General features: G+C 48.4%; 1 protein-coding gene across 4 annotated transcripts in view; it reads right to left on the bottom strand.

The window, feature by feature from the left end:
- LOC118396825 (unconventional myosin-Ic-like) overlaps window positions 1-27,340 on the bottom strand; it is an 84,159-nt gene extending 56,819 nt beyond the window's left edge. Inside the window, exon 1 of one of the 4 annotated variants that reach the window (XM_052467379.1) lies at window positions 26,876-27,340. In XM_052467379.1, the coding sequence (XP_052323339.1) occupies window positions 26,876-26,968 (93 nt within the window). In that variant the 5' untranslated portion in view covers window positions 26,969-27,340. Of the gene's footprint in view, window positions 1-23,050; window positions 23,505-26,875 lie in introns of those variants that run through there. The other 3 variants (XM_052467376.1, XM_052467375.1, XM_052467378.1) reach the window with 3 other exon arrangements.
- Window positions 27,341-27,731: the final 391 nt, after the last annotated feature.

Here is a 27,731-nt window from a genome sequence, read left to right as displayed (position 1 = left end):
ATTCCCCCTCTCTCTCATTCCCCCTCTCTCTCATTCCCTCTCTCTCTCATTCCCTCCTCTCTCTCATTCCCCCTCTCCTCTCTCTCTCTCATTCCCTCTCTCTCTCTCATTCCCTCTCTCATTCCCTCTCTCTCTCTCATTCCCTCTCTCTCTCTCATTCCCCTCTCTCTCTCATTCCCTCTCCTCTCTCTCATTTCCCCCTCCTCTCTCTCATTCCCTCTCTCTCATTCCCCTCTCTCTCTCATTCCCCCCCTCTCTCTCATTCCCTCTCTCTCTCATTCCCCTCCTCTCTCATTCCCCCTCTCTCTCCCTCTCATTCCCCCCTCTCTCTCTCATTCTCCTCTCTCTCTCTTCTCTCTCTCTCTCTCATTCCCCTCTCTCTCTCATTCCCCCCTCTCTCTCATTCCCTCTCTCTCTCATTCCCTCTCTCTCTCTCATTCCCCCTCCTCTCTCTTCTCTCATTTCCCTCTCTCTCATTCCCTCTCTCTCTCATTCCCTCTCTCTCTCTCATTCCTCCTCTCTCATTCCCTCTCTCTCTCATTTCCCCCTCTCTCTCATTCCCCTCTCTCTCATTCCCTCTCTCATTCCCCCTCTCTCATCTCATTCCCCCTCTCTCTCTCATTCCCCCTCTCTCTCTCTCATTCCCCCTCTCTCATTCCTCTCTCCCTCTCTCTCTCTCATTCCCCCCTCTCTCTCTCTCATTCCCTCCTCTCATTCCCTCTCTCCCTCCCCCTCTCTCTCATTCCCCTCTCTCTCATTCCCCCCTCTCTCTCATTCCCTCCCTCTCTCTCATTCCCCTCTCTCTCTCTCTCTCTCTCATATTCCCTCCCTCTCTCTCCTCTCTCTCATTCCCTCCCCTCTCATTCCTCCCTCTCTCGCTCATTCCCCCTCTCTCGCTCATTCCTCCTCTCTCTCTCATTCCCCCTCTCTCTCTCTCATTCCCCCCTCTCTCTCATTCCCCTCTCTCTCTCATTCCCTCTCTCATTCCCTCTCTCTCTCTCTCTCATTCCCTCCCTCTCATCTCCCTCTCTCATTCCCTCTCTCATTTCCTCTCTCTCATTTCCCCCCTCTCTCTCATTCCCCCCTCTCTCTCTCTCTCATTCCCCCCTCTCTCTCTCATTCCCCCCCTCTCTCTCATTCCCCCTCTCTCTCGCTCATTCCCCCTCTCTCGCTCATTCCCCCTCTCTCTCTCTCATTCCCCCCTCTCTCTCTCATTCCCCCCTCTCTCTCATTCCCCCTCTCTCTCATTCCCCCCTCTCTCTCTCTCATTCCCCCTCTCTCTCATATCCCCCCTCTCTCTCTCTCATTCCCTCTCTCTCATTCCCCCTCCTCTCTCTCTCCCTCTCTCTCATTCCCTCCCTCTCTCCTCTCTCATTCCCTCTCTCTCTCTCTCTCTCTCTCATTCCCTCCCTCTCATTCCCTCCCTCTCATTCCCCCTCTCTCTCTCATTCCCTCCCTCTCTCTCTCATTCCCCTCTCTCTCTCTCTCTCATTCCCTCCCTCTCTCTCTCTCTCATTCCCTCCTCTCTTCTCTCCCTCTCATTCCCTCCTCTCATTCCCTCCCCCTCTCTCATTCACCCCCTCTCGCTCATTCCCTCTCTCGCTCATTCCCTCTCTCTCGCTCATTCCCCCTCTCTCTCATTCCCCCTCTCTCTCTCATTCCCCCCCTCTCTCATTCCCCCCTCTCTCTCATTCCCTCTCTCTCTCTCTCTCTCTCTCATTCCCTCTCTCTCATTCCCCCTCTCTCTCTCTCTCATCCTCCCTCATTCCCCCTCTCTCTCTCTCTCATTCCCCCTCTCTCTCTCTCTCATTCCCCCCTCATTCCCTCTCTCTCTCATTCCCTCCCTCTCTCATTCCCTCTCATTCCCCTCTCTCATTCCCCCTCTCTCATTCCCCTCTCTCATTCCCCTCTCTCTCATTCCCCCTCTCTCATTCCCCCCTCTCTCATTCCCCCTCTCTCTCTCATTCCCCCTCTCTCATTCCCCCCTCTCTCTCTCTCTCATTCCCCCCTCTCTCTCTCATTCCCCCTCTCTCATTCCCCTCTCTCTCTCTCTCATTCCCTCTCTCTTTCTCATTCCCTCTCTCTTTCCCCCTCTCATTCCCTCTCTCTCTCTCATTCCCCTCTCTCTCATTCCCCCCTCTCTCTCATTCCCCCTCTCTCTCATTCCCCCTCTCTCTCTCTCATTTCCCTCTCTCTCATTCCCCCTCTCTCTCATTCCCCTCTCTCATTCCCCTCTCTCTCTCATTCCCCTCTCTCTCATTCCCCCTCTCTCTCATTCCCCCTCTCTCTCTCATTCCCCCTCTCTCTCTCTTCTCCCTCTCTCATTCCCCCTCTCTCATTCCCCCTCTCTCTCTCATTCCCCCTCTCTCTCATTCCACCCCTCTCTCTCATTCCCCTCTCTCTCATTCCCCCTCTCTCTCTCATTCCCTCTCTCTCTCTCATTCCCTCTCTCTTTCCCCTCTCTCTCATTCCCTCTCTCTCTCTCATTCCCCCCTCTCTCATTCCCTCTCTCTCTCTCATTCCCCCTCTCTCTCTCATTCCCCCCCTCTCTCTCCCTCTCTCTCTCTCTCATTCCCCCTCTCATTCCCTCTCTCTCTCTCCCCTCTCATTCCCTCTCTCATTCCCCCCTCTCTCTCTCTCTCATTCCCTCTCTCTCTCTCATTCCCTCTCTCTCTCTCATTCCCCCCTCTCTCTCATTCCCCCCTCTCTCTCTCATTCCCCCCTCTCATTCCCCTCTCTCTCTCATTCCCCCCTCTCTCTCATTCCCCCTCTCTCATTCTCTCTCATTCCCCTCTCTCTCATTCCCCCTCTCTCTCATTCCCCCTCTCATTCCCTCTCTCTCCCCTCTCTCATTCCCCCCTCTCTCTCTCATTCCCCCCTCTCTCTCATTCCCCCCCTCTCTCTCTCATTCCCCCCTCTCTCTCTCCCCTCTCTCTCATTCCCCCCTCTCTCTCTCATTCCCCTCTCTTTCTCATTCCCTCTCTCTTTCCACCTCTCTCTCATTCCCTCCTCTCTCTCTCTCTCTCATTCCCTCCTCTCTCTCATTCCCCCCTCTCTCTCATTCCCCCTCTCTCTCATTCCCTCCCTCTCTCTCTCTCTCTCATTCCCTCTCTCTCTCTCTCATTCCCTCTCTCTCTCTCTCATTCCCTCTCTCTCGCTCATTCCCTCTCTCTCTCTCATTCCCCTCTCTCTCATTCCCCCCCTCTCTCTCATTCCCCCTCTCTCTCTCATTCCCCCTCTCTCTCTCTCATTCCCCCTCTCTCTCTCATTCCCCCCTCTCTCATTCCCCCTCTCTCTCATTCCCCCTCTCTCCCTCTCATTCCCCCCTCTCTCTCTCATTCCCCCTCTCTCTCGCTCATTGCCCCTCTCTCATATTCCCCCTCTCTCATTCCCCCCCTCTCTCTCTCTCATTCCCCCGCTCTCTCTCATTCCCCCTCTCTCTCTCTCATTCCCCCTCTCTCTCTCTCATTCCCCCTCTCTCCCTCTCATTCCCTCCCTCCCTCTCTCATTCCCTCCCTCTCTCTCTCTCCCTCTCATTCCCTCTCTCTCATTCCCCCTCTCATTCCCTCCCTCTCTCTCCCTCCCTCTCTCTCGCTCATTCCCTCTCTCTCATTCCCTCCCTCTCTCATTCCCTCCCTCTCTCATTCCCCCTCTCTCATATTCCCTCCCTCTCTCATTCCCTCTCTCTCTCTCATTCCTCTCTCTCTCCCTCTCATTCCCTCCCTCTCTCTCCCTCTCATTCCCTCCCCTCTCATCTCCCTCTCATTCCTCCTCTCTCTCTCTCATTCCCTCCCTCTCTCATTCCCTCCCCTCTCTCTCTCATTCCCCCCTCTCTCATTCCCCCTCTCTCTCTCATTCCTCTCTCTCTCTCATTCCCTCCCTCCCTCTCATTCCCTCCCTCTCATTCCCTCTCCTCCCTCTCATTCCCTCCCTCTCTCTCATCTCATTCCCTCTCTCTCTCCCTCCCTCTCTCTCTCTCCCTCTCATTCCCTCCCTCTCTCTCATTCCCCTCTCCCTCTCTCATTCCCCCCTCTCTCTCATTCCCTCCCTCCCTCTCTCATTCCCTCCCTCTCTCTCATCCCTCCCTCTCATCTCTCTCATTCCCTCCCTCTCTCTCCCTCTCTCATTCCTCTCTCTCATTCCCCCTCTCTCTCTCTCCATTCCCCTCTCTCTCTCATTCCCCTCTCTCTCTCTCATTCCCTCCCTCCCTCTCTCATTCCCTCCCTCTCTCTCCCCCTCTCATTCCCTCCCTCCTCTCTCATTCCCTCCCTCTCTCTCCCTCTCTCCCTCTCTCTCATTCCTCCCCTCTCATTCTCTCTCTCTCCCTCCCCTCCTCTCTCATTCCCCCTCCTCTCATTCCCTCCCTCTCTCTCATTCCCTCCCTCTCTCTCTCATTCCCTCCCTCCCTCTCTCATCCCTCCCATTCCCTCCCTCTCATCTCTCTCATTCCCTCCCTCTCTCTCTCTCCCTCTCATTCCCTCCCTCTCTCTCTCTCATTCCCCCTCTCTCATTCCCTCCCTCTCTCTCATTCCCTCCCTCTCATTCCCTCCCTCTCTCATTCCCTCCCCCTCTCATTCCCTCCCCTCTCTCTCATTCCCTCTCTCTCTCTCATTCCCTCCCTCTCATCTCTCTCATTCCCTCCCTCTCATTCCCTCCCTCCCTCTCATTCCCTCTCTCCTCTCTCTCATTCCCTCCCTCTCTCTCATTCCCTCCCCTCTCTCTCTCATTCCCTCCCTCTCTCATTCCCTCCCTCTCTCATTCCCTCCCTCTCTCTCTCATTCCCTCCCTCTCTCTCTCATTCCCTCCCTCTCTCTCTCATTCCCTCCCTCTCTCTCATTCCCTCTCTCTCTCTCATCCCTCTCATTCCCTCCCTCTCGCTCCCTCTCATTCCCTCCCTCTCTCTCTCTCCCTCTCATTCCCTCCCTCTCTCTCTCACTCCCTCCCTCTCTCTCTCATTCCCTCCCTCTCTCATTCCCTCTCTCTCTCTCTCATTCCCTCCCTCCCTCTCATTCCCTCCCTCCCTCTCATTCCCTCCCTCTCTCCCCCTCTCATTCCCTCTCATTCCTCCCTCCCTCTCTCATTCCTCCCCTCTCATTCTCCCCTCTCTTCCCCCTCTCTCTCGCTCCCTCTCTCTCGCTCCCCCTCTCATTCGCTCCCTCTCATTCCTCCCTCTCATTCGCTCCCTCTCTTCCTCCCCTCTCTCGCTCCTCTCTCTCGTTCCCTCTCTCGCTCCCTCTCATTCCCCCTCTCTCTCATTCACCCTCTCTCTCGCTCCCTCTCTCTCGCTCCCTCTCTCTCGCTCCCTCTCTCTCGCTCCCTCTCTCTCGCTCCCTCTCTCTCGCTCCCTCTCTCTCGTTCCCTCTCTCGCTCCTCCAGCACAGGGCCCAACAATGGATTTACAGTGGAAGGTGAAACACTTGCTTTGAACTAGTTCTTGTTTCTCTCCGACTCCTCTGCTCTTAAAACAAGGCAGATGGGGCATTAAAAAAAATCCCACAAAAACATCTCCAAGCACACATCTGGACTCAACCACCCCTGGAGAGAGGGGGGAAAAAGAAGAAATGGAAAATGTGTCCCTCTGTACAAGGAGAGGGGGACCTGTGAGGGGCTATGGGAGAATATAGGACGACTTACACAGAAAGACAGGGCCGAGTTTGGGAAGCCCTGGTGTAGAGAATCACTGTATCATCTAAACCTCCGTGAAATAAAAATGTTTCCTAACCAAGCTAATTACATTTTTCAGCTGATGTACAAAAAGTAAAAGACTCGAAAAACAAAAGAACGTGACGCATAGAAATAGCAAACATAGAACAGATCTACCGCTTCTTAGACTTGCTTTCAATGAAAGCGACCTATAAAACATTTCTATGTGAATTTGGTCAGGTCCCCAGAAAAAAAGAAATATTGCAGCTTTAAAAAGGGATAGTTAAGGAAACCTATGTACTGTTGCTTAACTAGAAAAAAGGTTATCCGTATGGAACAACAAGATCAGTGTGGATTGTAGTCTCTTCTTGTCCATATACTGCTCTTAAAGGAAACCATCTAGATTTATAATAACCCTTTAACAAGCTCTGATTAAAACACAAAAAGGGCCAGTTGACAAATTAAGCCTAGTCATGGACTAAAAATAATGCTCAATAGAGAATCTCCATTGAAAGAGTTTAATCCAGTAGTAGACTTAATCTGTGTCCAGAAGTCTGGCCCAAAGAGTGAAAATGAGGGCAAATAAATGGAAAACTTCAGAAATACCTAAATCGTGGCCGTGGTGATGAGCTCCAGAGTTAAGGGGTATGATGGCTGTGTACCACAAAGGCCCAGGAAATCCCAACGTTATGAGAATCATGAGCAGGAGTCAGTGTTTCCTGTCTGTGGATGGTTTTGCCTGGTGGCTGCAGCAGACAGCCAAGCCACATGTACCCTTTTCACACTATCGTTCTGACCCGAACCAAATGGAATAATATCTGGCTCAGACAGTTTCATTTTCACACGGTCCTTTTCAGCACAGTTCTAGGTGATGCGGAACCAGGCCAGCTCAGTACAGCTTGGTGTAGCTCTGTTCAGTTCGGCTCAGTAGTGTGAAAGCCAGATAATCCCTTTCTGTTTCAGTCCGTTTTCCTCCGTTTCATGCACCCAGGTGAGGATGTTGGGGGTTAGTGGCTCTCTTTCCGGCCCCAGGCCAGCCCCTAACACAGCCCCAGGCCAGCCCCTAACACAGCCCCAGGCCAGCCCCTAACACAGCCACCCCCCTCCCGCTTGCTGCTCCTGCCGACAGCGCTCTACAGCCCCCTCTATTGGACAAGCCTACTGCTCAGCTGGCAGTAGTAGCATGTGACAGAAGAAAGGGACAGAAACTTCACCTCACCTTCAAAACCATAGTCTATAGTTGTGTGTAATCTCCAATAAACGCTGCAGAACTACGCTCAGGGATTGTAGTTCATACCCGTGTCTCTACCTTTCGCCATTGCCAACATAATCAGAGCCCCCGCCTGCAGGAATCTGAGTAATGTTTTCCAGACGGTGTGAGTTTCTCTCTCGGTCTGTCACGCTCTCTCTCGGTCGCTCGCTCGCGCACACACACCACACACACACATTCTCTCGCTCTGTTTCACTCTCTCCCTCTCTCACAGGGGCACCGCTGGGCATGAGAACAAACCGAGAATGAAGGGAAAAGAAAAAAACATTGACAGAGAACAAAACAAAAAGAAAGACAGATTTGCAGTGACTTTAGAGTTGGTTACATCCATGTCAAGTGTATGTTGACAGAATGCTCAATGCTTCATTGGCATACATTGTGGCTGTACATTGTGCACAGTCATGCTGATGTAGCATATTTGTGCTGAACAGGGGGGGGGGGGTGCACCAGTATGCATCGGTCCTGGTTGTTAACTCTTTCCTCTCCCACATCTCTCAGTCAGGACCTCATGGCCTCTCGAGAGAGACCTGGGTTCAATTACCATTTGAAATTATTTCAAATAATTTAGCTGTGCTTGATTGAGCTTGTCTGGCACCAATAGAAGTCCAAACCCCAACCATCTGGCGCCCCAGGCAGGTTAAAGCAAACACTCAAAACTAATTGAAAGATTTCAAATAGTATTTGAACCCAGGTCTGCTGTCTAGGACCAATTCAAATTCAGCCTTTATGGCCCGGCTGTAAATTGCACTGTTGTCAAGTGACTGTAAAAAGGGGATATAACCTTGGCAACGCAACAAACATGAACAACGTTATCAAGAGTCAGGAGACTATTTCTTCACAGCTGTCTGATATTAAGGCTTATGTTGTATCCTCTTATCTTCCTTTCATTACACTACACCTTTTATTCTGTCCTTCAACATTCCTCCCTCACCCTCCTACTGGATCAAGTCTGAATTTAAAAAAAAAAAAGAGTTGATGAATTAAAGACTACGTGCACCAAGTGTGTCTGAAGTGATTACAACTTGGGACATTATGAAGTTTAAAATGGCAGCCATCACTGTGCCAGTCTGTCTCAGTTCGAACGGTGTTGCCAGAACCTGGGCTGGAGTTAATGCAGCAGAACCGACACATACTGCAGGACATACTGTACAGACACACATCTGGTGGGGAGGACGACAGAAGACGCACATGGTGACTAGGATCCAGCTCCTCCTTCATTGGTTCCCAGAGTGGAAACACTTTTTTTCCCCAACCACTGGTCACACCACTTTAGGGAAACACACCAAACAGAACAGAATGCTGAGGGGAAAAACACTGATAGCACACCAAACAGAATGCAGAGGGGGGGGAAACTGGTAGCACACCAAACAGAATGGAATGCTGAGGGGAAAAACACTGATAGCACACCAAACAGAATGCTGAGGGGGGGAAACTGATAGCACACCAAACAGAATGCTGAGGGGAAAAACACTGATAGCACACCAAACAGAATGCTGAGGGGGGGAAACTGATAGCACACCAAACAGAATGGAATGCTGAGGGGAAAAACACTGATAGCACACCAAACAGAATGCTGAGGGGGGGGGCACACCAAACAGAATGCTGAGGGGAAAAACACTGATAGCACACCAAACAGAATGCTGAGGGGGGGAAACTGATAGCACACCAAACAGAATGGAATGCTGAGGGGAAAAAACACTGATAGCACACCAAACAGAATGCTGAGGGGGGGAAGGGGAAACTGATAGCACACCAAACAGAATGCTGAGGGGAAAACACTGATAGCACACCAAACAGAACGGAATGCTGAGGGGGAAAACTGATAGCACACCAAACAGAATGGAATGCTGAGGGGGGGAACTGATAGCACACCAAACAGAATGCTGAGGGGGGAAACTGATAGCACACCAAACAGAATGCTGAGGGGGGAAAACTGATAGCACACCAAACAGAATGCTGAGGGGGGGAACTGATAGCACACCAAACAGAATGCTGAGGGGGAACTGATAGCACACCAAACAGAATGCTGAGGGGGGACTAGCACACCAAACAGAATGCTAGCACACCAAACAGAATGCTGAGGGGGGGGAAAACTGATAGCACACCAAACAGAATGCTGAGGGGGGAACTGATAGCACACCAAACAGAATGCTGAGGGGGGGAACTGATAGCACACCAAACAGAATGCTGAGGGGGGGAACTGATAGCACACCAAACAGAATGCTGAGGGGGGGAACTGATAGCACACCAAACAGAATGCTGAGGGGGGAAACTGATAGCACACCAAACAGAATGCTGAGGGGGGAAACTGGGGGAGGGGGACTGATAGCACACCAAACAGAATGCCGAGGGGGAGGGGGGACTGATAGCACACCAAACAGAATGCAGAGGGGAAAAAAACAGAACTTATTTTCTTCCCCTCCCCTATTTCTTTATCACTTCCTCTCTCTCGCCCCTCATCTAGACCCACAATTACTTCCTCCCTCTCTCTGTAGCACTCTTTGCTGCTACAACAGGGACACACACTAACCCACAATTCCCATCGCCTATCCCCGTTGTAGGGGCAAACCCATATCGCTAGTACGGGAGATAGCTCATTGCGCGACACAAATCTATGACAACCCTTAACTATTGCCGGTGACTCATCAGCATAATCAACATTTGGTTGAAGGACAATATGACGGTGTTGTCTGGTACTGTATATACAGTAAACATGACCCCACCCCTCCGCTGAGCTAGAGCAGCTTAGTTTACAGAGTGAGTCATCGGGAGAGAAATTGCAGCTCTGTGAGAAACACACAGGCACACGTCCTTGCCTGCTTCATCCACCCACCATGTTCTATTCAGCTGGGCCCGGTGCCAACGCACTGTTACTGTCCACCATCCATTACCTTCACAGAACACTACCATTCCAACCCCACAAATTCTTAGCCCAGGAGACCGGCCCAAGTAGCTGCAGACAGTGGCCACGTTCCAGACCGACTAAAGGCAGACGAGCTGCATGAACCACAAATGAAGCACTGATATGACATCTGGCAGGCGACTGCATTGTACAGGGCTGCCTGGAACGCGACCAGTATCTTCTGTAGCCTCGGAATGATAAACAGGATGACGGGCCTCTTAAATTAAACATTCTAATTAGTCACATATGAAGAATTGTAACACTAAACAAATATTTACACCCTCAAGTAGTGTCATCTCCCCATCTTATTACCGCTCTCTTCTCTCAGTTTCTGCAGCCATCTTCCCCCACTATGACAGTAACCAGACCGTCTGACTGTCAGCCTTCTATTCACTAGCCTCCGTCTCCGTCTCGTCTCACAGGCGTGCGAGTGTGGCATGCTTGTGTGTGACAACTTTAGCTTGTCTGTCTATCAGTTGAAAGAACAGGGAAAGGTGCAGGGAGGTCTATATTATAGATATATTATCATATAGATTCTAGAGGGATGGTAACCTTCAGTTTGTGAAAGAAGCCAATGTGAGGAGGCTTAACTGGGAGGGAAAGGGGGACGAAGGAGGAGAAGATGAAAGACCCCTATGATGTCAGGTCAGAAGAATGTAAGCCATGTGGGCGGGAAAGAGCCAGTCAAAAAGAGAGAGAGGAGAGAGAGAGAGAGAGACTCAGTCTCAGAGTGTGGTCAAAGAGGATGCTAATGAGCTCATACTCTGCTATAACATCACGCTGTCATAACGCCGTCTCTTTGGTGACAGTGTTATATTGACACAGGGCTGCTTCCCGTTCCATCGGACTCCCTTGCTGTGCCCCTCTTCCTCTCTGGGTTTTGTGAATCATTGTGGAAGCACCGGGTTGTGAGTGTGCTGTCGCCGTCCACTTTTCCCACACACAGCCGTTTCCACAGTGAACAGGCTATTAGGCCCGACAGGGCCGAGGGACTATATTACAGAGCATCTGTCCCCAGAACACATGCGAGTGAGTGAACTCCATTACATTCCTCTAGAATATAGAACTCGTAGGATTCAGAGGGTGTAATAGCCACACGTACAGGGTTGCAGGTGTGATTGCAGGGTGAAGTGAAAGTCCAACAAGACCAGGTGAAATAAAATAATGAAAATGGTAATAAAAAATAAAATAGCACTATATACACAACTGTGGAAGTGATGAATAAATAAATGTCCATTGGGGTGGAGGCAGAATAAAGACTGTAGAGGGGGGGGGGGCACAGAGGAAGCCCCATGACCATTGAGGGGGTGTGGGGACCAAGTGAAATAAAAAAAACAATTGTTTTTATGTTAAAGTTATAATATACATTAACAACTCACAAAGACGTACATTACTGCAGGTCACACACACACACACACACACACACACTAGAACAGGGAGACCAGAGGGGGCTGGTGAGAGGAGCTATAGGAGGACGGGCTCATTGCAATGGCTGGAATGGAACCATTGGAATGGTCCCAATCACATCTAACACATAGAAACAGCATTTGACTCCATTCCATAGAGTCCATTCCACCCATTACAATGAGCCACAAGGCAGGACCCATTGTGCAACAGAACAGACAAACATGATTATTTGTACAGTGGTGTGATGCTGCTCATCTGCAGGAAAGAATAGAGCATCCTTGTCCATCTTTGCTCTTGGCATCATGTACTGCAGACCGGGTGGCATTAGCAAGTATAACCACAGTACACATTGGGTCATTTACAATCTCTGGGCCATTTACAGCCCCTAGGTGTCTATCTACAGAGGATTGTACTGCCGCCAACAGCGTCAACATTTATCTGGTCACCAAGGAGAGTTAGACAAAGCAATATTACAGCTGTTTGCTTGCAAGGGTAATGGAAGCAAACAGGCCAAAATGGAGTGCTTTCTCCCCCTTTCACACAAACACACACACACAAACACATCTGGCTGCCTCTCCTTCTCGCCCAGAGACGCACGCTGCCACACACTCCTCTTTTCTGCCTGAGCCAGCACTTTGGGCTGCGCAGGCATTTCCTAAAGTGTCTCCAGTGTTCCATAAAGACGTTATCCCAGCCAGCCAGCCCTGGCTAGCCCTCCTCCTTACCCCAGCAGGAATGAGGAGGAGGAAAACACACACACACACACACACACACACACACACACACACAGAGTCTAGATCAATCAGTGGAGATTCCTCTGTGTGGACGAGGTAAATGGGGCAGTCGTCTAGCTCACAATAAGGCTACACCCTAGTCTGGGATCAGCTTTTTCTTACTATTCATCATTAGAGGCTCAACTACTAAACTGATCTTTAGGGACAAGTGATTCTTCACCACCTTTCCCCCACCATCTCAGTTGAGATGAGCCTGACCCGGGCCCTCAGGGCAACTGGTCCAGTGTGAAGACGTGGGAGGGACAGGGCTGTAGGGCAATTCCCCCAACAAAGGGAATACACACTCTTTCTCAGACACACACACAGGCAGAGAGATAAAGAACACAAGCCCTTGGAGTCAACAGGGGCGCGTGGAGACTTGCAGTAGGAGGAACTCCAAACATTTCTCTCATTCCCACCCCTTCACCCCTTCCTCCCTCTCCTTCGTCCCCGTCTCAATATCTGGGAGACTGCCGTGCACACCACTGGCTGGCTCCATCCAGCAGGAACTCCTACAGTACAAATAGGGCAGCTGGGCCTGTCCTCCCTCTCTGGTCTCCTCCCCCAGGCTAGAGGGGCCCTCTCAGGCTTATTTATACCCACACAGCCTTATATGGGCAGCTCCCGCTGCAGGCAGCAGGCTATAGAGTACAGTCTACAGAGGCTTCCCGCTGCAGGCAGCAGGCTATAGAGTACAGTCTACAGAGGCTTCCCGCTGCAGGCAGCAGGCTATAGAGTACAGTCTACAGAGGCTTCCCGCTGCAGGCAGCAGGCTATAGAGTACAGTCTACAGAGGCTTCCCGCTGCAGGCAGCAGGCTATAGAGTACAGTCTACAGAGGCTTCCCGCTGCAGGCAGCAGGCTATAGAGTACAGTCTACAGAGGCTTCCCGCTGCAGGCAGCAGGCTATAGAGTACAGTCTACAGAGGCTTCCCGCTGCAGGCAGCAGGCTATAGAGTACAGTCTACAGAGGCTTCCCGCTGCAGGCAGCAGGCTATAGAGTACAGTCTACAGAGGCTTCCCGCTGCAGGCAGCAGGCTATAGAGTACAGTCTACAGAGGCTTCCCGCTGCAGGCAGCAGGCTATAGAGTACAGTCTACAGAGGCTTCCCGCTGCAGGCAGCAGGCTATAGAGTACAGTCTACAGAGGCTTCCCGCTGCAGGCAGCAGGCTATAGAGTACAGTCTACAGAGGCTTCCCGCTGCAGGCAGCAGGCTATAGAGTACAGTCTACAGAGGCTTCCCGCTGCAGGCAGCAGGCTATAGAGTACAGTCTACAGAGGCTTCCCGCTGCAGGCAGCAGGCTATAGAGTACAGTCTACAGAGGCTTCCCGCTGCAGGCAGCAGGCTATAGAGTACAGTCTACAGAGGCTTCCCGCTGCAGGCAGCAGGCTATAGAGTACAGTCTACAGAGGCTTCCCGCTGCAGGCAGCAGGCTATAGAGTACAGTCTACAGAGGCTTCCCGCTGCAGGCAGCAGGCTATAGAGTACAGTCTACAGAGGCTTCCCGCTGCAGGCAGCAGGCTATAGAGTACAGTCTACAGAGGCTTCCCGCTGCAGGCAGCAGGCTATAGAGTACAGTCTACAGAGGCTTCCCGCTGCAGGCAGCAGGCTATAGAGTACAGTCTACAGAGGCTTCCCGCTGCAGGCAGCAGGCTATAGAGTACAGTCTACAGAGGCTTCCCGCTGCAGGCAGCAGGCTATAGAGTACAGTCTACAGAGGCTTCCCGCTGCAGGCAGCAGGCTATAGAGTACAGTCTACAGAGGCTTCCCGCTGCAGGCAGCAGGCTATAGAGTACAGTCTACAGAGGCTTCCCGCTGCAGGCAGCAGGCTATAGAGTACAGTCTACAGAGGCTTCCCGCTGCAGGCAGCAGGCTATAGAGTACAGTCTACAGAGGCTTCCCGCTGCAGGCAGCAGGCTATAGAGTACAGTCTACAGAGGCTTCCCGCTGCAGGCAGCAGGCTATAGAGTACAGTCTACAGAGGCTTCCCGCTGCAGGCAGCAGGCTATAGAGTACAGTCTACAGAGGCTTCCCGCTGCAGGCAGCAGGCTATAGAGTACAGTCTACAGAGGCTTCCCGCTGCAGGCAGCAGGCTATAGAGTACAGTCTACAGAGGCTTCCCGCTGCAGGCAGCAGGCTATAGAGTACAGTCTACAGAGGCTTCCCGCTGCAGGCAGCAGGCTATAGAGTACAGTCTACAGAGGCTTCCCGCTGCAGGCAGCAGGCTATAGAGTACAGTCTACAGAGGCTTCCCGCTGCAGGCAGCAGGCTATAGAGTACAGTCTACAGAGGCTTCCCGCTGCAGGCAGCAGGCTATAGAGTACAGTCTACAGAGGCTTCCCGCTGCAGGCAGCAGGCTATAGAGTACAGTCTACAGAGGCTTCCCGCTGCAGGCAGCAGGCTATAGAGTACAGTCTACAGAGGCTTCCCGCTGCAGTCATATACTCTCCAGCCCTTATCCTCTCCTCTATTGAGATAGAAGACCAATACAGGCCACACAAACTTTCCTCCCTTCCTCTGGTAAAAGGTAGTGTGCTGTCGGCCGGCGGGACGGAGTCACTTCGTTTGGTTGACGTTAATCCTTTGCTTACCATCACAGACCCAGTGTAAACCGACTGAACCAGAAGCACTTGCACGAGTTGCCAGAATGTCGAACGCGGCCTTTCCCGTTCTCAGTATGGTTTCTGGAGGGCCGTTTCCACATCAATAACAACTGCACTGCTGCCCGACACAAAATAACTAAATAATGGATTTCGCATACTGCTGCCAAACATCCTCTATCCAATTCCCTCTAGTCCTCTCCATCTGTCCGACAGCGTATCAAATGATGGAGCCAGATCTCCCATCCCATATATCTGCCATTTCTCCTCACTGCTCTAACCGAAACATTGTTACAACATACCGCATTGACTCCCAACAGCAGACACAGTGCCAGACATGCATCCGATTATCTTTTGGGGTGCTCAGCTGCTCATAGGAACATAATAGGACAGCAGTTTATGGACAAGGGGACAGGAGCCTAACAGAGCAGGGCCCGTACTCATCCAGTGTCTCAGTGTAAGAGTGCCAACCTCGGATCAGGTCCTCTCTCATTCATTACGATTTGAAAGGAAAAACTGATTGTAGAGCAACACTCCTACTCAGAGCTGCTTTGTGAATATGGTTCAATACGAGAGCGGCCATATTGTTCAAAGCAACGACAGACACCACACACACGTTCACCCATTGGTCGACACTAGATAAAGACTGTACAGGAGTGAGAATAATAATTAAAGCCACCATACGATGGGAGTTTGTGCGGGGTTTGATGTTGCAATATATTCAGCAGTCTAGGAATGATGAAACTTGAGGTTTGGCACTGGGCCTAACAGAGCACAGTGTAAAAGCATAGACCTCTTTCCCATCGGAAGATCTGAACAGTCTGGGGACAAACACACTTCACGTTGCAACATCTCAGGAATCTTGTTCCTAACCACCCCCAGGGCAGAGTCAGGGGTTAGAGCTGCTTAGATGGAAAATACACAGACAACAGCTGAGGCAATGACACACACACACACAGTTATTTCTCCACACACACCCGTGTCTGTGGCAGGTCATCGGGTATTATTACTACCCTCGAATGACCAGACAGCACTGTAATCATTAAAACACAATGGCACAAGGACAGACGAGCGCCCTCCCCCACCCTCTCATTCTACGCATCACATCCCCCTAATTACTGGATGCAACCCCCCCCGCACACACACACACACAGAGGACCTGAACACACAGGGCTTAGCTCACAGCTCTCCCAAGGGACCAGTTGGGACAGCGTTATTAGAGGATCAGATGACTGCTGACAGGAGCTTATTGAGAGATGCAGTCGTATCGGCAGCAGCGTGCGGGTGAATCGCACTAAAAGGAACAGCACCGTGCACTCAGCAGCCTCTCCATCCAAGCACATAGTTGGACATAGACTTGGGTGCGGTACGAACGTACGTGTCCCATAGAGTGAGCTGAGACTCGTGTGTTTGCATGGGAGTTCCGTGCGGATAGAGACAGACACATAGGTCATTGGGGTGAGGGATTCTTCTAAACGACGCCAGGTGTCTCCACTCCACCTCTTATCAAGCCCATCACCTCGGCAGTGTTTGCATTCCTTCACTCGCTCCGACTTCTCCTCCCATACGGGCCAAGCTCTCATCAAGCCCTGCTCCCACACATCGGTTGCAGCTGAATGAAAAGCACAAACTATTTGAGAGAGTGTGATATTACACTGGAATGGAGGTTTTGGAAAGTCTTGTTTAAACAGACAATACGTCAAGTCTAATTACATGTTTGAGAAGAGATTCAAATGAATAAAAAAGGAGGTCTGTGTTGCTGACAGAGGAACTATGCAACGTCCTTGTCTAATTCAGAGCCCTACATTTAAATGGAGCCAATCAGTGGTTAACTCATTGTGAATTGATTGGCTAATGGGTTTGCCAATCCAGAGGCTCTACTGTAATTGCATTGACATTCCGCAACGAATTAACTGACAGACACTTCCTACTATTTTTTACTACTACCTCCCTCTACACTTCCACCAGTGGGTGGGTGGCTGGCGTTCAGATTGAAATATATGACATAGAACAAACACGCTACACTGGTGGATCGCTCAATACCGCAGCCAGGCTGCAACCATGGCTCTCTGACATGTAGCAGATAGAATCGGGGCAGCTTTATTTGTGAACGCTATCTGCAACATTCCACAATGTTGTGTCCTGCTGAACGCAGCCCTGTTCCCATCCATCCGGCCCGAATAGTTTTTTTCCCCTTTGACACATACTCTCCCTTCCTACCCTTCCTCTACCACGTTGAGTCATTGACAGTACAGGGTTGGGACAACACAAGGACACACCTGGTTGGGATTGCTGTCAGCTTATGTCCCAGGCAGTCATGGTGTAGACCGGGGTAAAGGTTAACGTGCAGGGCTGGCAGGCAGGCACAGTGCTGCTGGCCAAGGTCCCAGCACTGACAACCACTGAAAGGAACTAAGTTTATATATACACAGTCACTGTGTACAAATTTTAATGCTAACCTGGTCCCAGATCCATTTGTGCGGTCTTGCCAAACGTGACATGACAACACAAACAATCTGGAACCAGGCTATATCCATGCCAGGTTAACTTCTCAGGGAGAACCACAATACACACAACAGGAAGGTGAACAAGTAGGGCTCTAGTTGGTACAAAGAGTGTGTGGGAACCAACACACACAGTGGGTCACAACAGGTGTGTGTGCCAGCAGAGAGCGAGCGAATGGGCCATTTACAGACAGACAGACAGTCTCAGGGTATGGGTGTGGTAAAGTCACATTCAATGGGTAAAGGAGGTTTGGCCGGGACGATACCAGTACCGCGATACTTGTTAGTATCGCGGTAAGAAAAAGAACTAAACAAAGGAGTTGCCTGCATCATGTTTCCATTTTTTGCCAAGGACAAAAACAACAAAAAGTGAGTCTGGTATCGTCACAGCCCTATAAAAACAAAAAGGAGGTGCAGGACGACAGAGATCGGTCCATAATGCTACAGGTTATCTACCACAGAAAGGGGCCATTATTGTGTGAGCACATACCTCGTTCATCGGAGTGGAGCAGGAGGGCTGGAATACAACGAGACAAGTTAATGAAAAGCCGTTATGAAGTCTCATACATGCGTATAGCAAGGAATAAAAGCATTGTACGTGCAGGCTTTAAGTAAAGTGTTACTGAAACTACAGGAGTGTCTCCGGTCGGGATAGAAGGCATTGCATCCAAGTGTCGCCAACTTGTTAGAGAAGGCGTGGTGGTTATCGTGATACAAGGATGCACGCACAAACCATCACTAAAATGCTTTTAAATTTGTACTTCAGTCAGCGAGGTCAAAGTTAAGCATGAACAAAAATGTTCATTCATAAAGGCTTTATGAACACCTATATCACAATTCAAATCATGAATGCCATAGGCTTACTAAGTCAGATAACAGTTCCTGTGTTCACTTTAAATGGAGTAGAAAAACCAAAGTGAAGGATTAGTGATGGAAAGAGGATCTCTAAGCCCCACCCCCTTTTCCTTTCCCACAGCCCTTCACTCTACCCCGGTCTGTCTGTCCTGACGGTGAAGGCCACGGGGAATGAGACAGAGGATTAACCAAATATCTCACACCATCAGGTTAATCAGTGTGAGTCACAGTGTGTGCGTGTGTGTGTGTGTGTGTGTGAGGCAAAACAGGGATTGACATCTAAAACATGCACAGTCAGCACAGTGCCTGGGCTTAAACAGGGAAACACGGACGAGTGACGGCAGTCAGATAACCTACTGGCCTACCTTAAAAATTGTCTAACTTTTCAGGCAACTGTGAAGGTCTTGAATTCTGAGACATCCTACCTCGACTAGTCAAGGTCACTAGGCACGAAACGGGAAAAAAAAACTTACCGGAACAGGAAGGTACTACCCGAAACCGTATTAATAACAAAAGCCCATTTTTCATTTTCTGTTCCACATCATTTTTTAAAAGTTTTGTTACTGTGTGCCTTAAATGAACACAACCCAGGTTTGCTTGAGCCAGTTGGGTTTCCCAGTCGGATGGTAGTTTGCTCCTGATAGGAAGTAGCAACGAGGGCAGGGCTCTCTAGTCGAAGGCCGGGACATTTCTGGTGGAAAACCCACAGCTAGGAGACAAAACCCCAGATCGTCCAACCAGCTCAATACATGACTCGCCGGTGTACATGCAGCACTCTACATTGACTCACTACCAGACACGCATTCTACCAGACTGACTCACTCTATATATTACACACACACACACACACCTCTCTACCCAATGCTTGACTTGGACTGAAATAGGTGCCGGTACTCCACGTTGCATGGTGCCTAAGAACATCCCTTAGCTGTGGTACATTGACCATATACCACACCTTCTCGGGACTTATTGCTCAAGCAGGCTATGGATCCCAGATGCCATATCATCCTCCACTTCTACCAGGTTGTGAAACACATCAGTTTTGCCTCACTATCACAGTATTTGGTATGTTATTAGGATCCCCATTAGCTGTTGCAAAAGCAACAGCTAATGTCAGTGTCAGTTAAGTCAATGTGGCTGTTATCAGGGCAGCTTGTCCCAGACATGCCCTCGCTCGCAGTTGCTTGGGTTTCAAACTCTGGGCACCAAGACCATGTTCAAAATAGTCACGGTCACGGCGTGTGACACGTCATGCCTGTGAAACCACAGCAACTGAGAATGTACAGTACTTTCGCAAGCGGCCCCTAGGTCCACCAATTCACAAGGCCTGGATGAATGTTGTCAAGACCATACATTATCTGAGGACGCGGCTAGGGATGCCGTCTGGGCCAGCAGCCTTGCGAGGGTTAACACGTTTAAAATGTTTTACTGACGTTGGCCGCTGTGAAGGAGAGCCCGCAGGCTTTGGTAGCGGGCTGTATCAGTGGCACTGTATTGTCCTCAAAGCAGGCAAAGAAGTTGTTTAGTTTGTCTGGGAGCAAGACGTCAGTGTCCGTGACGGGGCTGGTTTTCTTTTTGTAATCCGTGATTGACTGTAGACCCTGCCACATACCTCGTGTCTGAGCCATTGAATTGTGACTACTTTGTCTCTATACTGTCGCTTAACTTGTTTGATTATCTTGCGGAGGAAATAGCTACACTGTTTGTATTCGGTCATGTTTCCGGTCGCCTTGCCATGATTAAAAAGCAGTGGTTCGGGCTTTCAGTTTTGTGAAAATGCTGCCATCAATCCACAGTTTCTGGTTGGGAAAGATTTGAATAGTCACCATGGGTACAACGTCACAATGCACTTGCTAATAAACTCGCTCACCAAATCAGTGTATACATCAATGTTGTTGTCTGAGGCTATCCGCAACATATCCCAGTCCAGGTGATCGAAGCAATCTTGAAGCTTGGAATCCGATTGGTTGGACCAGTGTTGAACAGACCTGAGCACGGGCATTTCCTGTTTTACTTTCTGTCTATAGGCTGGGAGCAACAAAATGGAGTCGTGTTCAGATTTGCTGAAAGGAGGACGAAGGAGGGCTTTGTACGCATTGCGGGAGTTAGAGTAGCAGTGAACCAGAACACTGCCAGCCCGGGTCGCACATTCGATATGCTGATAAAATTTAGGGAGCCTTGATTTCAGATTAGCTTAGTTAAAATCCCCAGCTACAATAAATGCAGCCTCAGGATATATGGTTTCCATTTTACATAGAGTCCAATGAAGTTCTTTCAGGGAGGTCGAGGTGTCTGCTTGGGGGTGATATACACAGCTGTGATTATAATCTAAGTGAATTCTCTCTGTAGATAATGTGGTCGGCTTTTGATTGTAAGGAATTCTAGGTCAGGTGAACAAAAGGACTTGTATGTTGTTATGATCACACCACGACTCCTTTATCATAAGGCATACACCCCCCTTTCCAACAATCCAAAAAAAAAAGTGAGACCTCCACAAGTCTGGTTCATCCTTGGGAGCAATTTCCAAATGCCCGAAGGTACCACATTCATCTGTACAAACAATAGTACGCAAGTATAAACACCATGGGGCCACACAGCCGTCATACCGCTTAGGAAGGAGACATGTTCTGTCTCCTAGAGATGAACGTACTTTGCTGCGAAAAGTGAAAATCAATCCCAGAACAGCAAAGGACCTTGTGAAGATGCTGGAGGAAACAGGTACAAACGTATCTATATCCACAGTAAAACGAGTCCTAAATCGACATAACTTGAAAGGCCACTCAGCAAGGAAGAAGCCACTGCTCCAAAACCACCATAAAAAAAGCCAGACTACAGTTTGCAACTGCACATGGGGACAAAGATCGTACGTTTTGGAGAAATGTCCTCTGGCCTGATGAAACTAAAATAGAACTGTGTGGCCATAATGACCATCGTTATGTCTGGAGGAAAAAGAGGACGCTTGCAAGCCGAAGAACACCATTCCACCCGTGAAGTACGAGGATGGCAGCATCATGTGCGGGTGCTTTGCTGCAGGAGGGACTGGTGCACTTCACAAAATAGATGGCATCATGAGGTAGGAAAATTATGTGCATATATTGAAGCAACATCTCAAGACATCAGTCAGGAAGTTAATGCTTGGTCGCAAATGGGTCTTCCAAATGGACAATGACCCCAAGCATACTTCCAAAGTTGTGGCAAAATGGCTTAAGGACAACAACGTCAAGGTATTGGAGTGGCCATCACAAAGCCCTGACCTCAATCCCATAGACAATTTGTGGGCAGAACTGAAAAAGCATGTGCGAGGAAGGAGGCCTACACACCTGACTCAGTTACACCAGCTCTGTCAGGAGGAATGGGCCAAAATTCAACCAATTTATTGTGGGCTGCTTGTGAAAGGCTACCTGAAACATTTGACCCAAGTTAAACAATTTAAAGGCAATGCTACCAAATACTAATTGAGTGTATGTAAATTTCTGACCCACTGGGAATGTGATGAAAGAAATCAAATCTGAAATAAATCACTCTATTATTCTGACATTTCACATTCAAATAAAGTAGTTATCCTAATCCTTTTACTAGGATTAAATGTCAGGAATTATGAAAAACTGAGTTTAAATGCATGTAAACTTCCGACTTCAACTGTATGTATTTTTAAAAATCTGAATCACATTTTTATTTAGCGTACCCTTGGGGGGTAGTTTGGGCATACCTGGTTTAGAGCAATCAGTCAGGCAGCCATGTTGGCCAAGTTTGAGTAGTAAGCTCTGAGAGTTTCCTGTCAGAGATGGAAGAGGCCAAGGCAGGTGTATCCTATTAAGTCTCCTGGGGTAAGGCTATGCAGCATTGACAGCTGGCTCTATAACAAGAGGGCCACAACAAGACAAGGTCTGCAGAGCAGCCCATGTCACCACCATTCTGTTCACACACACACACACACACACACACACACACACAGGTCACATGTAGCAGCAGATGACAAAGATGGGGAGGGCTTTAAATAACAAACAGAATTGCCCAATGGCAAAGCGATACATGCAAAAAGGATATTCTGTAAACAACTTGGTGGGGTCAAGCAGTGGGTTATATTTGGCTCTGTGAATGCCACTCTTAAGCTTTGTGAGACAGAGCTGGGAGATGCCTAACTGTCTGTAGAGTGCAGACTGCCGGGAAAAAGCTCAATCCCCAAATTATTCTGCCGTGGGCTAAAACTAGAATCCTTGTTGCGATGACTTATTGTTTTGGAGGGGGATCATAGCATCCTCTGAGCTAGTCGAATGGAAAGTCTGGGTTACAGGTAAACAACAGACAAAAAAATCTCCAATAACTTTTGTTGTGGGGGAAACCATATTGGACAACCCCATCGATTGGTTTTAGTACTTTGCCTAATTCAACAATTGATAAACAAAAACACTATTGTATTACTGTATCTACACATACAGCCACAAGATGCGAGTGGAGAGCCATGACAAATCTCAACCCTATACCCAGTTGGGGTTGGACACTCACAGTCTGCTTGACATAACCCAAGGTCACACAAGAAGACACACACACACACACACACACACACACACACAAGTCAGGTCAGGGCATGGATTGGCAGCTGTTCAGGTGGTCAAGTTGTTACATCATACATGTCATTGCTTCCCTGACTGACAGCCGCTCCTTATAGCCTCAGGATCCCATACATTGACGAATTAAAACATGTATGGTAGTAGTTGCCACCAGATAAGTGTCACTAAATAGGCTAACAACCTAACTGGACTAAGCTACCTGGTGGTGTGGGAGGAGGCCTATCTGTTAAAACACCGTTTTAAACCACTATTTAAATGTTAGACTACAACAGGTGTCTTCAGTTCAACAGGTGTCTTCAGTTCAATTCATTCACCTTGGTTAATCAGACAAACTCTAAAAGGTTAGTGATTGTTTTCACGTACGGCACGAGCACTTGACTTCAACCCAGCGTGCGACTCGTCGCCGACTTGCTACATTGTCACAAATATGACGCACGCAAACTTCCTCCCGCTACAAAATAACTTCGTTAACAGCCTGTTTCGGAAACGGGGGAGAAACAAGGTACCTGAATATAAATTACCTACCTTCAATGAGTCGATGTCAATGCGACACAGTAGACTTATTCGCCCTGATGTCTCGTCACCAGTAGGCTCCAAACAGACAGCAAACTGCGCTCTCTCGTTAGACCAGCGCAATAGTGAAAAGCCCAGATTCAACTGTCTCGACGTTGACCAGTCCTGTTAGCGGTTCCTCGTTACTGATCTCACAAGCAACTCCAATCTGCGGGGCTGTAATTCTACAGGGAAGGTTTCTTCTCTCAAATACAATAGGCTAACTCTGTCCACAGCCTTTGTCGCCTAGAATATCCACCACTATTGATCTATTTTAATTAAATGATTTTTTTAAAGAATGTTTAGCAAATATACTTAAATTATACAACAGTAATTTTAAGCTATAAAAAAAACATGATTACATTATTCTGAGACACTCAGTATTTCAGTCCCCCGGTGAGTCGTGGAACAAATGTCAGTAATTTCCCCTCCCTCTTTCAAACACGCAACAGCGCTTATGCTGCATTCATAACCAATTGGGAAGGTGGTAATTACCAATTGTGTAGTCGTAAATAATGTTGGATGACTTCAACTGCTTTGAACTCGTAGAGAAACGCCGATTGGCTAATGATCAACAATGTGTATTAACCATAAACTAAAAAAAAACAGCTATCACGCTTGTAAAAGCAACGCGAATCCCAAATGCCCACGAAGCCTTTGTATTTTTGTATAAATGTGTATAAAGTTTGTCTGTGTTATTTGGTATATTGTGTTATATTAGTTGTTAATTAAAAAATGTTTGAACAAATTATAGCGTTGAAAAACCATATGAATAGATTGCTGCATATATTTATAAAAAGCATTCACATGCTAGTTGGAACTCGGAAATTGTTCCGGTTATAGTTATACACGTGCCGCGTTCGGCTAGTTAGCGAGTCAGACATTTCGGAGTGTCCTAGTTCCGACTAGCACTTGACTGCGACAATAGGGTAGTTCAAGTGGATTTTTACCAAGCGTATATGTAAATACCACCTTCACACTTGGTTATGAACGTATCATTGATACCAGGAAGTTCTCCAAACCCATCCCACAGATTTAAGGTGGGATATCGTTTGTTTTACCTCATGCTGTCACAACTTTCTTTTAAAACTGTTTTCAACGGGTGTAACACTTAATAGGCTATATGGGGACTAGCATATGCAACGTTTGCATTTGATAGCCACGTGTGAACCTAATTTTGCACTGTGAGAGCACACTTGCTTGCTTTGATTAGCCTATTCAATATGTACCTTTGGGATTGTATGCCTATAGCTCCTACCCTACGAACAACAAGGGTTGAGTGTCCGTAAATATTGTTGTACTGGTGAGAATATGTAGTTGAAAATTAACCTGAACGAGAAAAGAAAAACCGCCGACGGCATTCAACTCACTTTCCCTTCGCTGACTTCGTAGGAGTGTTCTCCTACCCTCTACTGTCAAGAGACCTGTCACTACACTAGTCCGCGTACTGCCATGCGTTGCATGGTTCTTGAAAAGGGTATGGCCACATGTGCGTACTGTACCAAAAGTCCACTGTCAGCATTGCCTTATTATTGTCAGCATTTCTATTGGTGCATATTACACGCCCTCGTCCCATGTGAAGGTGACCGTTGCAGTTCAATTGCCTGCCTGTATGTGATAATAGACTGCAATAGCACCGCGGCCATAGTGATCGATTCATTTCTATAGCCCACCTCCCTGCTCTCTCTCATTTTTTTCAATTCAATTTCAATTTGTGTGCTTTCTTGGCATGGCAAACATATGTTTACATTGCCAAAGCAAGTGAAATAGATAATAAACAAAAGTGAAATAAACAATAAAAAATGAACAGTAAACATTGCACTCACAAAAAGTAACAAAATAATAAAGACATTTAAAATGTCATTATGTCTATATACAGTGTTGTAACGATGTGCAAATAGTTAAAGTACAAAAAGGAAAATATATAAACATAAATATAGGTTGTATTTACAATGTTGTTTGTTCTTCACTGGTTGCCCTTTTCTTGTGGTAAAAGGTCACAAATCCTGCTGCTGTGTTGGCACACTGTGGTATTTCACCCAATAGATACGGGAGTTTATCAAAATTGGATTTGTTTTCAAAATCTTCATGGGTCTGTGTAATCTGAGGGAAATATGTCTCTCTCTCTCTCACACACACACATACACCCCACCACCACCACCCACACTCTCTCTCTGACACACACACATGCACACTCTCTCTTAAAAAACACACCACCCAACTGTGCTATCTCTCCTCACTCTGCTTTAACTATGCTGGGAGGAAAGGTTGTATCCTGTTGACAAGGCCCTGTTCAATGGTAAGACAGACTGTACTCCAGGGAGTGTCTCTGTCTCTCGCCACAGAATCTGTGTGAAACTGGAAAATGGCATTGTTCCTTTCTCGATAAGGAATTAGAAAATAGTGCCTATGCCTACTTATTAACTCGCACACTACACGTGCCTTCAGTTCACAAGTCCACATGTTCAATCTCACACACACACCCAAAATCAGAGGCACGCGAGAGGGTGATGTGACCGTGGCGGAATGTTGGGATGTATGGGAAATGTATGTGCTGTTCCGGAATGTCTCCATCTTTTCCTCACCTACATTCCATGTACCGTTCCCGTCGTTTAGCCATTCCTGCTGGCTGAATTAACATAAGGCTCAAACTAAACGTAGAAAGTTAACAGCGTCTCACTGGTTGTACATTATTGAATACAAAATCTTTCTTAAGATCCAAGTTGGGTCGAATTTGTTTTGTGTTCAACATTCCATTAAGCTGCACTGCTTTCTGTGGCAGAGCCTGTTATTTCACCATATGCTGTCTGATTTAATGCCCCACACCCTGCATTCCTTAGGTTGTGTGAACTGGAGAACCAGTCCCACCCACTCTCACATTCACCACAGAACTTGTGCAACAGAGATGGGGGAAAAAAATGTTTTGGTAGAGAATAATGCTCTCCCCATTCCATAGAGACACATGTAACCCTTTAAATTGATCATACGTTATATTAATATCATTATTGAAGTGGCAATCAACCATTCAGTTGGTTTGGATTTTCTTATGGTTTATAATTAGTTTACTCAAATTACGCCCTCTATCTTGAAATGAAGACAGTGCCTCTCCACCGTTCATTTTTGTCTTGTATACTTTTCTGAATCTGCATTTACATTGGATGAACTTTTCACACCTCTTCACACACTGAAAGTGGGCAGCACATTATAAGCCACATGTAACTTTTTTCCGCTTGGCGCTCTGCTGAACCAGTATGTATAATCAACATCAATGGCCTAGCACTGAGTGGAAAAATCGAATGAGGATGATATTGATTGCACTCTGTCAAGCCAACTATTTGGCACAAACAAATTTACCGTACATTGTCGAGCCGCTTGGAGGCTGCTGAGGGGAGGACGGCTCATAATAATGGCTGGAACAGAGCCAATGGAATGGCATCAAACCATGTGTTGGATTTATTTGATACCATTCCACCTATTTCGCTCCAGCCATTACCACGGGCCTGTCCTCCCCAATAAAGGTGCCACCAACCTCCGGTGGTCAAACGAAAAAAAACTGAGCGGCCAAGGTAAACAACTTTTTCCCCGTGCACAGTGAACCTCTAAAATGATAATCAGCTCTACTTCCACACAGGCAGATCCTAGCCTGGTCCCAGACATGTTTGTGCTGTCTCGCCAAGGTTAGCAAAGTTAACAAGACAGCACGAACAGATCTTAGGACCAGGCTAGGCAAATCCTACTCAAGGATAGCTAGTTATTTCAAGTGTATGAGGAGTGATCAGGTTGAATGGATGGACTCACCTTGGTGCAGCTGTGGCAGTAGCTCTCTCCATTCTTCCCAGGGGACAGGATGATCTCACCTGTAGGGATCAACTGGATCCTCAGCTCCATCATGGTCGCTCTCTCTCCCTCTCTCTTTCCTTCTCTCTTTCTCAATCCCTTTCTCTCTGTCCTCCGCACACTTACTCTGTCCTTCTGACGGCGTGGCAATGACTTCACCCCTCTCACGTTTGTACAAATTCCTCCCCTTTAACGTCTGCGAGAGGAACGGGGCACTTTCTGTTACACTGTCAATCGAAAGAAGGAAAGGAAAACTAAAGTAGAAAAACAGATATTTTACTGGCAGCACATAGTCATTTACATGTGTGCTTCTTTTCTCAGTTATCTAACGAGGCCAAGATAGTCAAAGCACAAGGATGTTTCCTGCTTCTGTTCAGAGTGCTCTAGTGCGAATTGTCCCGGAGCAGGCAAAGGATATGTGTAGATAGATAGTGTCAGGCTCTCTTTCCACAGCCGGCCCAGCAGTATAATTGATGTCCATGCACACCAGATCGCTGTGGCGCAGTGCACTCTGGGTTAGCCCGGGTATCAGGGTTTCCTCCTGGACCCATGCATCCTGTCTCGGACGTTCTCAACATTCACAGGGTAAACACCGGAGGAACCCACTCTGCTTCCCCACATTTCCCCTGGATATACAACTGGGAGGCACGCGTACACACCACATGCCTCCCCCACCTCTCCAAAAATAAATAAGGGACTTGTGTTTCTAGTGTCTTCGGTTTCCTCTCCCCAAGGGGGGCACTAATTAATGAAGACAGGCAGAGGAGAGTATGCCAGGGTGTATCGGAGAGAGGCTGGAAGCAGCGACATTGTGACC

Source organism: Oncorhynchus keta, chromosome 18 (assembly GCF_023373465.1).
Source record: "Oncorhynchus keta strain PuntledgeMale-10-30-2019 chromosome 18, Oket_V2, whole genome shotgun sequence".
NCBI lineage: Eukaryota > Metazoa > Chordata > Actinopteri > Salmoniformes > Salmonidae > Oncorhynchus > Oncorhynchus keta.
This window is presented reverse-complemented; position numbering and strand designations above follow the sequence as displayed.